Source organism: Rhinolophus sinicus, linkage group LG16 (genome assembly GCF_036562045.2).
Source record: "Rhinolophus sinicus isolate RSC01 linkage group LG16, ASM3656204v1, whole genome shotgun sequence".
In the NCBI taxonomy this organism is placed as follows: domain Eukaryota; kingdom Metazoa; phylum Chordata; class Mammalia; order Chiroptera; family Rhinolophidae; genus Rhinolophus; species Rhinolophus sinicus.
In genome coordinates this window covers 38,574,152-38,588,967 of record NC_133765.1, presented here as the reverse complement: position 1 = coordinate 38,588,967, position 14,816 = coordinate 38,574,152, and the positions used below count along the sequence as shown (strand labels likewise).

Here is a 14,816-nt window from a genome sequence, read left to right as displayed (position 1 = left end):
ATGCAGTGGCAGCGTCCTGTCCAGGCCAGGGAGGTTTCAGGGAGCCGCACGTGAGAACGCCGCTGCAGCACTCACACTTAGCAGGTGCTCAGCACACACTCAGCTCTTCTTCCCGGCCTCTCTGACCTGTGTGTGTAACCGCCATGGTGAAGGCCCCCTGCCACACTGCTGCCGTGTGAGTTCCCCAGGAATACAGGCGCAGGGAGCTCCATGCTGAGAACTGGGCTTCACCACTGAACCATCAAGTTCTACCCTGAGCGTAACTGCGAGACCTCCCCACCCAGGCAAACAACCTTTCACAAATAACCAGATGCATCGTGCCCATTGCCATTTATTCATTAATGGCTCATTTAACAAACCTTTGTCTCTGTGTCAGACAAGGCATTGCGCACCATAACTTTTTGAATTATAAGGTACCTACATACAGCTCAGTCACTCAATGGTCGCCAATTTAAAAGGATCTAGAGAAAAGGACAAAAATACAGAAACCTCACAAAAGGAACACTGCTAAGATTGCAAACCTACCTAGGCTCTTCTTTCAAAAATAAAAAAATGACATTAACTGAGCAAACACTAACCCACGGAAACAAGTGTTCCCTCACACAGAACAGCCTCTGGAAGACGAGCGACTTCAAAGGTCTCCTACGAAACCGCGTTCTTTGGGAAGGCAAGGGGGTTGTAAGCAGGTGTCCTACATGACAACAGGGCGTTCTAACCTGAGGCGCCGCAGGTCGTTTATAAATTCCTACTACGAGGTGTGATGTGAGAATACAGTGACTGTTGCGGCCGAGTGCCATCCGACGGGAAGCTGATGCTACCTGTGATTTTTGACCTTGATGGAATCGTGCAGCTGAGTTTGTACCCAGAAACACTACAGTGAACTCTAATGTTACAAGGGCTTATCAGAGCATTTAAGAAACGACACGCATAGAAAACAGCCCAAGAAATGGGCTGACGGTTTCATCCTCCATCATGACAATGCTCTGTGTCACACATCGCGTCTGGTACAGCAATTTCTGTCAAATAAAAACATCACGGTGTGTCCTCACCCACCTTATTCACTGGATCTGGCACCGTGCGACTTCTGGCTCTTTCCCAAATCAAAATGACCATGAAAGGTAAACGTTTTGAATGGATTCAGGACATCGAGGCAGCCACGACAGCACAACTAAAGACACTTACGAAAGAGGACTTCCAGAGCTGCTTCAGAAAGTGGCAAGAATGATGGGATAAGTGTGTTCAAAGCGCGGGGGAGTATTTTGAGGGGCACTAATGGCACTGTGTTTCTTACCGCAATAACTTGATTTATTTAAACGTGCACCGCAGTTTATCATCACATCTCGTAAGTGAGAGTCCTTACAACTGCCTTCTGCTCCAGCCCCTTGTTCTCTCCTAAGAATGGAGATTTACTACCTGAAACTCGCCATCAGCCCCCATGTCCAGCTCCGGCAAGAACCGCACGGTGGGGCTGGGCGGACGAACCATGGATGGAACCTTTGCTTCAACACTGCCTTAGTGTTAAGTGATGCACAGAATACAGGTGCTCAGATCCCAACGGCCGTTTGGCACAGGTGGGTGCGGACCCATTATACCTGAGCTTACACGCTTCCATATCTGCAGAAAAACGGCAGCAGCAACAGAGTAAACGCCCACCACGCAACCCTAACTCGAGGGCAAATCAATCCAAATACGCGTCCTCACTAATGACGAAAACTATGAAAGTCTAAACGGCAGGAACCAGGCTAAACAGTGTGCGACAGAAGGGGAGAAAAGTTAACTCACACAGAAATAAAGGCGCCATCAGAACACTTCTGGTTAATACCACGAGGTTTTAAAATATTCAAAAACACCAGGAAGGAAAATACAGCAATTTTGAAAATCAAGGAATATTTAGACACGTTGATGGCACAAGAAAACAAAAAAGTATATATATATTTTTTATTTAAAAATAATACGACATTAAAATCGGTCGTTAGTAGCATTAGGTCCCAAATGATTTCTACCAAACGTGTGTGTAGGTGTACATGCATGTATCTACGTGTGTGTGGTGTTTTATTTATATTAGTGTTAAGTTAAACAAAAAAAGTCAAGCTGTAAGTTTTACATAGGCCCAACTTCCATTAAAATATGAATCAGCAGAGCAAGAAAAAAACACTTTTCTTCTATTTCGTTCATTCTTTCCCTCAATCATTTACGTATTCAGTATTTTTATCCAACAAAACTAAAAAACATCAGCATGTAGAGTCAAGTTCTAAGAATGTGATTATAGAAGAAAAATGTATGAAGCACTTAAGGGAATGTTGTTAAACAGAAAACACAGTATGAGGTGGCAGAGAAACTAAGTCATACTTTTGTTCTTATAATTCAATCGTCATCACCAAGTTTACCAGCACCCAGCCCGACAACTAACTAATCATACGAGACAACACTCCCACCCCTAGAGCAGGGCTGGCACCTCTCTGTAATGCCAATGGTAAGAATTCCCGCCCCCCAGGCCACACCGCCTCCGTCTCCAGCACTGGCTCTGCCGTGGGCACGCACGAGCCGCAGAAAGTGTGAGCAGACAGTGAGCAGCCGGGCATGGCTGTGTCCCAATAAAACGGCAGGAACACGCCGGCTAGGCTTTGGACCAGGGTCACTGACCCCTAACCTAGAATGTCAAGGAACTAACAGTACGCAGACATTGGGCTTTATACATGGCAGTTCTTCACTTGTGAAATGGTGATAACGTGCATTCCTTCCCCCTGATCCAAAACACTACGTGTTGAAAGCAGGTATAATGTGGAGGGGTCAGAGACGAGACAAAATCTAAAGTACCCAGAACCCTAAAGTGCGTAACTTATCTGGACTAAGAAACGAACGTTCACTTTTTAAACACACATTTCAGTGTGCCGTAACTTCTGAGGTCCAGTTAGTTCCCAAGTCAATGCAAAAGGTGTAAAATTCCTTCCCTTAGGAGGTTTTAACCCAACACTGTTAAAAACACATTTGAAAACCTCTTTAGAAGCTCCCAGAACAGGGCTGCGTGGCAGTGGTGCTTCTGCCCACAGGGGAGGACGACGAGGAGGGGCCCACATCTGCCAGTCTGTCCCCACAGCTGCTCTCTGCGACCACGCCCCTCACTGAGGGGCGGGAAAAGCCTAGGCCCGCTGCACCACCGGCAGACAGCACTCTGTCTCAGCTTAGACTGCTGCTGTGACTTCACTTGTTAGGTTTGGTGCTAAGGGGAAACCCATGAAGTTCCAAACAGACTCGGCGCTAAAATGGAGGTCCTGTATGATGTGATCCCAATCGATTACTCTAAATACTTGAATGGGTTTCTAAACTTCCCTTCTCTTTGCCAGAATATCCAGAACATAATGACCCGTCCTTCACGCTCCAGGTCACTGCTCTTTAGTGACTGACACGAAACAGTCTGTATAATGGCGCTCGCGGGGCTTACCAAAGCGAGGAAGGCTATCTGTTCCTCTCCTCGAGCCCAGATTTTTCAGGAGCACTGTTGTTTTTTAATTAAAAGTTCCCAAAGTGGATCCAGAAAAGCATAAATTTGGGATCTTTAATCTTATGTGAATATTATTTCCAAACACTGTGGTAAGTGTACGTCTAGGCCCTCCGAAGCCCAACTGGAAGGTCTCGTGCTATTTTCTCTTTAGCAGTAACTGACCCCACAGGTGTCCTTCCCCTGGGCATCCGACATGACTGCAGAAGCGGGTTAGCATGAGGGGAGTCACTGCCTCCTCGCTCGGTGCCCCAAGAACGAATCGCAGAGGATATCGACACATATATTGTCAATTCAGAAATGAAGACTCCAGAGTGAGTTTCTAGAATCCAGGCAATTTCCTATTAGCTCAACCAAAGTGGAATGAAGACTAGAGCCAATGCCGATGGCGAGAGTCTGACTTTACGTTCCATGACGATGAGCAGGTCATTTTCTAGTTTCCCCTAAGGAGCCCTGCCAGCGCCAGGGTCACAGTGACGTTACTGGCTGTGGAAGGAACACTCTGCCATCACGCACGCAGCTCAGCACCTGCTCACCTCTCTGTCTGGAGGGTTCCTCCTCCTCCGTTGGCTCGGACGGGTCATAATAGTCACTGCCGTACGTGAAGCCCACTGCGTTATAGCTCCCATCCTCGGCCAGGGCCTCGCTCAGCCGCTTGTATTCTTCCTCTTGAACAAAAATGAGAATTCTATTAGCAAAAATGGAAATTTACTGAGAAAAGTGTGACATAGTTCTAAAGTTGTAGCTATCAGTAAAGCATATAACACACTTTCTTCGACCTCTTTTTGAGGTTTTTAAAAATTCACACTTCACATCTACGCATATGTACTTCTGCCTGTAATGTTTACCACAGACGGCAGAATACACATCTTTTGTGGAAAATTTCTTCCTGCTGAGAAATTTGGGGATTAAGAACTGCAGTAAAGATTGTTACGGCAAAGACAAGAACATCGATTTTAGTTTATACGATACTGTTAAAGAAGAACAGTTAAAGAGTTTGCTTTTTGTTTTTTCAAATCCCAGTCTGCCCTCAAAAGCTGGGAAAACTCTTTGCAGCTCTATATAAACTATCCTGAGGTCCTCTCAGAACGCAAAGACTCCTGTTTTTCCAATCCACTGGGTACTGTCAAGATAATATCAGAAAGAGTGAGTATAAAAAAATGAATGGGAGTAAATTTTTAAATACTTAAAAAATTTTAAAGCGTTTGTTGCTGAAGTAAGTTTTTCTTGAGCAGTACCTTGCCTTGCCTCGTCCTCAAGCAAGTCCGTATGCAAGGCTAAATACCTCTCTTCATCACACAGGGTCTCTATTCGCGCCTCCTCCTCAGAGAGCTGGTAATCTCGGTTCCAGGTGGAGTACTCAGCATCGTACTCAGACAGGTCATGCAGATGACCGCGCCCATCGTATCTGCAATGTGAACGCGCTGGTCAATGGAAGGGAGTTAACGTCCAGGTTGGGGTGTGTGACGTTTGACGTGCATACTTACCGATTGAAACAAAGAAATAAAAAGAGTAAAACAAACACAAAAACTCTTCAGACTTATATTTAATATTTGGCTAGCCACAGCTCACCTACTTTTAAACTCCAATTATTTTAACAAAGTCTAAATTCTTGTCTACAATATGATCAAACTTATCATTAAAGGCAAACAATCCTTTAATAGCATAAATGGTAGTATCCACCTCACTGGCAGTTCTTACCGTTTATGGTTTGGTCAACTATTCAGTGCCATTTGCAAAAAAAAAAATTCTTTCTGAAAAGTCAAATATCATAGCTTACATTCACACAAACCGAATACATAAATACCTATCCGTAAGAACCAAACGGTCGAAATTTCCTCGCTTCTTTCTGCTAGTCCCGAACTCTCAGGAGAGATCTTCACCAAAGCAACTTGCGTCCATTGGAGGTAAAATCTTGGCTAGGCTCGCCCCTAGCCACTTGGCTGAGGAAATAAGTGCTGGGTTATGTGACAGAGAGACACACACAGAGGAACAGTGTCATATACATGCAGTTTAAGGAGGTTTACGGGAAACAGCAAAACTCTGAGAAGGTGCAGTGTTTCTTCTAAGCTGTAGCCCCAGGACAGAACACACATGAAGACACCTCCAAGGGCCCTGCACGGACCAGTAGGTACTTTAGCTAAGTTAAGAAGGAGGAGAGCACTTATTGTGCTTTTAACATCAACGACTCATTGAAAATGCTGTCGATGTGCAACTGTCACATAATAAACGAGTCAGTGGATTGTACTTAGAACACTCACATTCAGGATTGCAAAAACGAATGCAGAGAGACAAAAGTCTGCCTAATTGTTTAATGCGGACTTTTGTAATGAGGACAGGAAAAAAAAGACATTTACAAGAAAAAAGGCCAAAAATTCCAGGGTAGCGAAGTCATTGCATTTTATTAGATTGCAAAATTATTTTTACTTTGATGCAAACCTCCTTAATTTACAAACCTCCATATTTAAAATATTACACATGTACATGTGCAGCGTTTGCTCCCCACTAGTTTTGGAAGACCTAACTCAAAGCAGGTACAGAGTGACATGGGAAACTGCATAAAAATCTCAGACTTCATCGCTTACCAAACTTTAATAATAAATATCACAAGTAACACTTTGGAAAAGCAAGCTGCCTGACAACGCAGGCAACGGCGAGTGGATAGAAACCCGGTGTAAAGGCACGGCATGCTTGAGCAGAGCGTGGCCATCAGGCCCAGGCCTGACCTGGCAACCCTCCCTTCCCGAGTCCTTGACGGCTAGAGCTAACTCCAAACGGAAACGTCAGGGATGGAAAAGGCCACGTGGTCATTAACGTGTCCATTCTGGCCAGCTCAGAGGTCATCCCTAGTCATGTTCCAAGGCTTTGTAGAATCCAGTTTTAATGGTCTCACACGATGGGCTTCCTTCACTCGGAGAGACTATTCCAGTTTAATGGTTGGTCCCGGTTAGCTTTTCAGTCCGGGCCCCAGACAGAGGTGGAGTTGCCAAACCGGCAGGAAACCAAACCAACAAACACAAAAACCCCAGGAGGGGAGAAGAGGGGGCCTGACAACATGAGCGGGGTGGGGAGCAAACAACCTACATCATGTCACCTCATCCTTTTCAAATCAAACGCCTTTAGAAATCCCCATCCCAGGGTCCCTCCGCCCAAGCGGCGCACGCCCTCCGGGGTGATTCCTAAAGCAGGTCTGATTTGAAAAGAAGCACATCTGCCCCCCGTCCACCCTCCAGGCGGCGAAACCCGCCTTAAGACCACTGCCTGGCGGCGAGCCCGTCTGTCGCACAAGCCCTCTGGCCTCCGGTCCCCCGGCAACGACTCTCCGCCCGAATCCGTCACTCAGTCAGATCGCACCGAGGGCAGGCGGGGAGGAGGGACGCAAAGGTCCCGCCGGCCAAACACGCGCGCTCCGCGGAGCCGGGCGCCGGGGCGCGGGCGGGTCCAGGCTCACTCGCCGGGTCCCGGGGCTGGAACCGCGGCCGCGACGCGGCGTCGCGCCGCCTCCCACACCCCGAGCGGCGGCCCCGCGGGCCCCGCGAACCCGCAGCTTCTGCCGCGCGCCGCGGCCAACGGGAACCCGGCGACGGGCCGAGGGACCGCGAGGAGCCGCGGGACAGACGGTCCCTCCGGCGACAGACGCGGCGCGCGGCTCCAGCCAGTGCCTTAGGGCAGGTTTCACCGCCCCCTCCTCCCAGAAGCAGGGGATGTGGGGACAGGGCAGTGGGGTCCCCCGGGTCCCCGCTGGCTCCGGAAAGCCCTGTCCAGTCCTGGCCATCAAGTCAACATCAGATGAAACCAAGCGGGCGCGGGAAGGGGTGGACCGGCGGGGGGGGAGGAACCGACCTGTCGATGAGGATCTTGTGGTCCCCCATCCAGGGGATGAGGTGCTGTCCCTGCTCCAAGGCCAGGGCCCGCTCGTCGTCCCGGAACAGCTTGCAGGCATAGCCGAAGACCAGCAGTTCCACTCGGGTCCCCCCACCGCCGGCTCCGCCGGGCCCGGCCTCTTCCTTCGCGCCACTTTTCCTCTCGGTTTTGGCGCGGCCTCCGCTCGCGCCGTACATGACAGCGTCCCCGGCGTCCAGGCTGGTCCTGTCGTGCGCCGCGCGGATGTCCTCGATGCTTCCGCCTGGCCTACCCCCTCAGTCAAAAGCGCCGCATCCTGCCCCCAACCTCGACACCGCCGCCATAGCGGGCAACAAAATGGAGGAAACGCGACTTCCGGCGAGGGCAGCCCCACTTCCGGCGGCGAGCTCCCGCAGATTCGCTACCCCTCGGAGCCATTTGCGCCGCTGGCAAGTATCTGGGCTCCAGCCTTTGGCGTTCGGAGACGCCGCCACGACAGGAGCTTTCGCGTTGCGGGGACAGCGCGTTTTTCGTGTCGGTTTTCTCGGGCGGCTGGCGGAGCGGTGGCGAAAGCGCGCCGCCGAATCGCACGCCGCCGCCGGCACCGGGCTGGGCAGGCGCCGGGCGGAAGGAGGGAGGGCGTTGCGTGGGCTGCGGGCGCGGCTGGGCAGGGTTAGGCGCTGGCGGGTCGCGGCTGCGGGGCCGGAGGGCTGGGCAGCGCGGGCCCTGGGGGGCGCTGGGGCTGGGGCGCCCGTGGGCCGCTGCCACCGGGGGCGACGTGCCGTGTCGTTGTCCCTGTCGGTTACCTGATACTCCCGTGTTGGTCCCTCCAGGCGTGTGCGGTCTGTTGGGCGGCTGGGCTCGGCTTGACCTGGCCGTCGGGTTCGGGGAGCACGTAATTGCGGCCCAGCGCCCCTTTCACCTCGGTTCTGGAAGAACAGCCTTCACGCGCCGTGCAGGTGGCTTCTTCCACCTGGTTTGGGACTTGGAAGCCCTGGGTCACACACACCCCTAACTGATTGCAGTGCCGGCGGAGCTCGGGGCTGGGCCTGTGCGCTGTCTGAGCCTCGGTTTCCCCGCCTGTGCAATGGCCGCAGGACCGTACATGCTGTCTCCTTCAGAAAGCCGCTGGATAAGCGGGGGTGGGCAGTACTCTGCCCTGAGCGTGGTTTTACACCAAAGCCATGGGAGGGTAGAGGAAGGCGTAAGCTGGGTCTGAGGACAGTGGGTGGGCGACTGACAGTCACACGGTGTCAGAGCAGCTGGGCAGCGGGTGGGAGAGGCCAGGCCACAGGCCGGCGAGGCTCCAGGCGGAGGCCCCAGGGGAGATGAGGGAGAGTAGCTTCAAGGAGCAGTGAGTGCACTGCCGTGTGGCCTGCAGAATGGGAGCGTGAGGGAGGGTGGCGGGAAGCACGTGGTGCAGGCCTCCCGGGCTCGTGCAGTCAGTTTCGAGGCTGGTAAGAGCAGGACAACATGAAAGGAAGAGAAAATACCCCAGGTGCCTCTTTGCATTTCCAGGTGAATTTTGGAGTCAAGTTCTTCCCAAAAGCTTTCACGTCTTTCGACGGGGACTGCTTGGGGACAGTTGACATCTTAACATTTGCTCTTCCAGTCTACTAGGCGTACATCTGTTTGAGAGCCTCAAAGTTTTCTAATTTTCTCCATAAAGATCTCACACGTGTTGTTAGGTTTATTCCTAGAGACTTAGTTGGGTTTTTTAAATTTTAATTTTCTTGGTGCCCTTATTAATCCTGTTTTAAAAGCCACTTGCAAATTTTTGTTGCTAGGAATGCAGTTTCTAAAACCTGATTTTTGTATTCGCCTGTGTTGCTCAGCTTTGTTATTTCTAGTTGTTTATCTGTAGATTGGTGTGGATTTTAAGCATATACGCTCAGTGGCCTGTAAATAATGCCCAGCTTACTTCTTGCTTCCTAATCCTTACACCATCTCTCTTTCCGGTCACTCTTCCCTTGCTCGTTTTCCCCTCTTACTGCACTGTTCACACCTCTGGTCCAGTGGAGAAGACGCATGGTGGTTGTGGGACCCTTGCCTGTTCCTGGCCTCGTGGAAGGTTTCCCACCACGGAGTGTGGCATGAGGCAGTTTCTAAGGGAGCATTCTTGATCCAAAAGGACATTCCCGTGTCGTCCTCGTTTGCGACTTTTTTTAAGTTATGAAAGGAAGTTGAATGTTACCAAATGTCCTTTTGCATTAACTGAGATGATTGACTTTTCTCTTTTAATCTATTAGGTGAATTACATTATTTTTCCAATGTTAAAATAACCTTGAATTTTTCAGATAACCCCAACTTGACCATGATAGTTCGTTTTTCATATATTAGGTTGGTGCAAAAGTAATTGCAGTTTGAAAGGTTAAAAATGATTGCAAAAACCGCAATTACTTTTGCACCAACCTAATACATTATTGGACTTAGTTTACTAACAGTTTGGTTTGCTTTTTTTTTTTTTTTCCCTGTTCCCCAGTATACTCCATAGCCAAGAGTGAAAAAGAAAGCTACAGCATGGGGGAAGATACACACAATTGACAAGAGTCCACTGTCCAGAATATGTAAGGAACTCAGGGAAAAGATTAAAAGAATGTGTAAACATTTCCTTTTTATAAAAAAAGAAATGTGACGATAAGCATATGAAAAGGAGCTTAATCTTATTAGTTACCAGGGAAATGAAAATTAAAACTGCAATGGGATACCATTTTGACACCAGAAAAATGGGGCACAAACGGAAGTCCAGCAGAAAGAGTGGGTTAGGATATAGGCAGTGTGCTCTCTCAAGCTGTTGGTGGGGTGTGAATTGGTTCGACCATTTCTTCTCCCCTTCTTCTACCCCCCCCACTCCGGTTTAAGCCATTGTTAGGTCCCCCCTGAGGAGCAAGGTCCCAGCCCTACACCAGGCTCCCCAACCCAGGGTTCCAGTATCGGAGAGAGAAGCCCCCATAACTTCTGGCTGTGAAAGCCAGTGGAGAGTGGAACAGGGCAGCTGGAGTCCCAGGCGCTCCTCTTAAGGGGCCCATGCATGGACTTACTCGCTGACAAACTCACTCACTCTGAGTTCCAGCGCTAGGGCAGCTGGTCAAAAGGTGCCAGGGACACGGAGGAACTGAGTTGCCTAGCGGCAGGGTGAGGGCTAGAGGGGCAGCTTTTTCCAGGGCAGAGGAGCTGGTAGATGCCATCGTTTCTTTGTTCAGCCCTCCCTCTCCTTGCATGCAGATGGGCGTCATATCTGAGTCTCCATCAACCTGGCTAACACTTCACCCCGCCTTGGTGATTTCCTGAGACCCCAACTTCATTCAACTTGTGGGCCCATCCAAGCTGTTTCCAGTGGCTTTTCCATACGAATGGCCTGTTTTCATGCTGCAGACTTTCCTGAAATCTTTCAACCCCAGGTAAACAGCATCTGGCCTTGGCATGCCCCGTACCTCTTCCCAAGCAGCCTCAGGCCTGGCACTAGCAGCATTTGGCCTTAGTTTGCAGCATAGCCTCTCCCAGGCACCTGCAAGCCCAGCCAAGTGGCAGCTATCTGCAGATCACTTTGTAGTTCATTCCAAGTGGTCCTGGGCAGGGCACAGGCAGCGGTTGACTTTGTCTTGCCCCAGAGACCCTCCCAAGAGGCTCCAGAACCAACACACCTGGTAGCCAGCTTCAGACGACACCAGAGCGCCAACCAACCACATCCACAAACATCACACCCAAAGGGCAGGCACCAGAGCCCTGCTAAAGTGAACCCAGCTCTGTAGGGTCAGCCCCAGCACAGCAGCTCCTCCACTGCAGTCACAGCCAGTCCTCTCAACCAATCAGCCTGAGGGTCATTCCCTCCCTTTGACATGCAAACAGCAACCAAGGCTCAATTACAACAGGAGGACACACACAACCCACACAAGGGACACACTTGGAACACCTGGCTCAGGTGACCAGGGAGAATGCACCACTGGGCCCCACAGGACACCTACTATATAAGGCCACTCTACTAAGACTGGGTGATATAGCAGCTCTACCTGATACACAGAAACAAACACAGGCAGGCAGCCAAAATGGGGAGACAAAGAAATACATCCCAAATAAAAGAACAGAACAAAGCTTCAGAAAAAGAAGCAAACAAAATGGGGACTAGCAATCTATCAGATGGAGAGGTCCAAACACTGGTTATAAGGATGCACAATGATCTCAGGGGGAACTTCAACAAAGAGATCAGAAACATAAAAATGGAGATAGAAAACATAAAAAGAACCAGACAGAAATGAAGAATACATTAGAGGGAATCAACAGTACATTAAATGAAGCCTAGGATCAAATCAATGATTTGGAAAATAAGGTAGCAGAAAACACCCAACCAGATCAGCAAAAAGAAAAAAGAATCCCCAAAAATGAGAATTTAACGGACCTCTGGGACAACATCAAGCATACCAACATTCACATCATAGAGGTACCAGAAGGAGAAGAGAGAGAGCAAGGAATTGAAAACCTATTTGAAGAAATAATGATGGAAAACTTCCCTAACCTGGTGAAGGAAATAGACATGAAAGCCCAGGAAGCACATAGAGTCCCAAACAAAATTAACCCAAAGTCGCCCACACCAAGACACATCATAGTTAAAATGGCAAAGGTTAAAGACAGAGAGAATCCTAAAAGCAGCAAGAAAAAAGCAGTTGGTTATTTGCAAGGGAGCTCCCATAAGATTGTCTGCTGATTTCTCAACAGAAACTGCAGGCTAGAAGAGATTGGCAGGAAATATTCCAAGTGATGAAAAACAAGGACCTACAGCCAAGATTACCCAGCAAGGCTGTCATTTAGAATCAAAGGACAGATAAAGAGCTTCCCAGAGAAGAAAAAGCTAAAGGAGTTCATCACCATCAAACCAGCATTACAAGCAATTGTAGAGGGACTCCTTAAGAAGAAGGAAAAAAGATAAAAAATATGAATAATAAAACGGCAATTACTACATGTCTATCAACAATTACATATAAATGGATTAAATGCTCCAATCAAAAGACTGAATGGGTAAGAAAGCAGGACCTGATATATGGTGCCTCCAGCAGTACTATTTTTTTAAGTTCGGAAACAACCACAAAAATAAAGTAAGCAGCACAATCTTGTTTCCCCCCTTTTTCTGGCATATTCCGTATGCACTGTTTTTCTTTATCTAGCCTTTCTCCTAAATTTCTCTGAAATCTAGTTGACATTTCTCTCCCACCTGGTCCAAGTGTTGAGTCACGAGGCATCCCTATTTCTGATCGCCGTGCTGTAGACAGATGGACCTTTGGGCCTTGTTGTGGAACTCAGCCATGTCACACCTGAGGCTGTGGTCACCGTCACTTACCAGCTGCACAAATTCACCATTTAAAAATAGGAGACTATACATTTTACTCGCTGCCAAACTGTCCCCTGTCACCATCTCGCATAACACTGGCGTCATCTTCTGATGCCACTCATGAGCTGCTTCCTTTGGGTGGGGCCATTGAAACACTCCTGGGATTGATGTTGCCTGAGCCCAAGGTGCTGGGGGAGCCGAGAAAAGGAAAGTGGTTCCATCTGTACAGTCCGTCGCCGACACATCACAGGCTGTCCTGTCATCTGTCTTCACTGAACGTGGCCGTGTGTGGCCACAGGGACTCTGCAGCTGTGATGAAGAGTCCTGACAAGGGAAGATGATCTTTGCAACTGAGTTATCAACTCGTTGACCTCTCCTGCATTAAATGTCCCTTTCTAAGCCTCCAATGCTGACATCCTCTTAAACACAACCTGATTCTTTGAGCCCCCAAATAGTGTTTTCCTCTAAAGCAGGAGTATTGAACTCAGTTGGCTACAAGGGCCAGGCATGTCATACGAAAGAGGACAGATGCCACCGAGATGAAGGGATGGGGAGTGGGGGCTCCCTCCTCTAGAAGGGGACACTCCTGCACCTGGCAGGGACCCCAGCTCAGGGGCTCTGAGAAGCTGGAAGTCTGGGTTTTTATGTGAACCTTCCTCACTTTTTAAAAGTCAGAATAAGCAGGGCAAACACCCCACTTTCCCTCTGGCCCACTTTGCCATCTCTGTACTAAATGCTTTCAAACAATGTGAGTCAGCAGAATTATGTTTCCAGGCAGGAGCTCTGACAGGGGCCCCCTGGGGACCCTGTGCACTTCTCAGACCCAGGGGAACTCTGAGCACTTTCTTTACATTGTCCCTGGGCATGGGGGGGGGGGGAGGAAGGCGCCCCCACCACCGGGGCTCCTCTGAGAGCCGTGCAGTTACACATCAGGAGAACACAGAGGACAGTGCTGGAAGTGACCCAACAGGTGCATCCATCCACAGAAGCTAATGGGACAGCCACGTGTGGGGACAACCTCCCCAGTTCCTCCAGGTCCACAGACAGCTGAACCCTGCCTCCTGCTTCCCACTGCCCAGGGCCGGGGTCAGGGACGTCCTCCTGTTTAAGAGATGGGGAGCCAGGCATGCTCCAGCAGCCCTCAGCCAGGCTGACCTCCAGTGGGAAAGAGTAGGGAGAGGGGCTGTGTCTAACATCTGGCCCTGGAGACTTCCAGTAACTGGAACGTGAGCAGAGGTGCAGGGTGCAGTCCTGGCAGGGCCATCCCTGTTGGAAGGCCTGGTTAGCATATAGTTGTTAGCATGCACTGGGTAGCATGAAGTGGGCTGCATACAGTGGTTAGCGTATCGTGACTAGCATAGGCCGTGCTTCCTCCAAAATAAGACCTAACTGGAAAATAAGCCGTAGCATGATTTTTCAGGATACTCGTAATATAAAATAAGCCCTAATGCGTCTTTTGGAGCAAAAATTAATATAGGACCTGGTCTTATTTTCAGGGAAATATGGTAGTGACTAGCATATAGTGATTAGCATATAGTACTTAGCATAGAGTAACTAGCATAGAGTGTTTAGCATATAGCGGTTAGCATATAGTGATTAGCATATAGTAGTTAGCATAGAGTGGTTAGCACATAGTGGCTAGCAGACTGGTTAGCATATAATAGCATATAGTGATTAGCATATAGTGATTAGCACATAATGTTTAGCATAGAGTGATTAGCATAGCGTGATTAGCATATAATGTTTAGCATAGAGTGATTAGCATAGAGCGGTTAGCATAGCGAGACTAGAATGTAAATGAAGCCAGTGAGTGGTGTTTCCTTGCGCACAGGGAAACGCTTTTTCTTCCTGGAGACTGAAAGTCACCATGATCACATTTATTCTATCAAGTTCTCGAAAAACGTGTCTCTGGGAGCCGGCAGATCATCTGAGGGAGCTGGGATTTCCTGGCACAAAACTCCCCAGAGTGTCTCTGGTTAATGTCCCCCGGTGCCTCCAGGTCACCAGCTTCCTTCTTGTAAAGAAATGAAAAGTAATGGACCCCGGGGGCCTGGGAAACCTCTGAGAAAGGTTCCTGGAACTGTGGGCATGGACATGGCTGGCTTTTGGAGTAGAAATGTCTCCCTGTGGCCTTTTAAAAAATCTGAAGCA

The 14,816-nt window shown here is 49.2% G+C and overlaps 1 protein-coding gene across 2 annotated transcripts in view; it reads right to left on the bottom strand.

The window, feature by feature from the left end:
* Positions 1–7,712, bottom strand: part of SFSWAP (splicing factor SWAP) — a 66,321-nt gene extending 58,609 nt beyond the window's left edge. Inside the window, exons 1-3 of one of the 2 annotated variants that reach the window (XM_074321710.1) lie at positions 7,343–7,712; positions 4,738–4,907; positions 4,036–4,167 (exon numbers count right to left, since the gene is read on the bottom strand). In XM_074321710.1, the coding sequence (XP_074177811.1) occupies positions 4,036–4,167; positions 4,738–4,907; positions 7,343–7,560 (520 nt within the window). In that variant the 5' untranslated portion in view covers positions 7,561–7,712. The remainder of the gene's footprint in view (positions 1–4,035; positions 4,168–4,737; positions 4,908–7,342) is intronic. The other variant, XM_074321711.1, reaches the window with a different exon arrangement.
* Between the last annotated feature and the right edge of the window lie 7,104 nt (positions 7,713–14,816).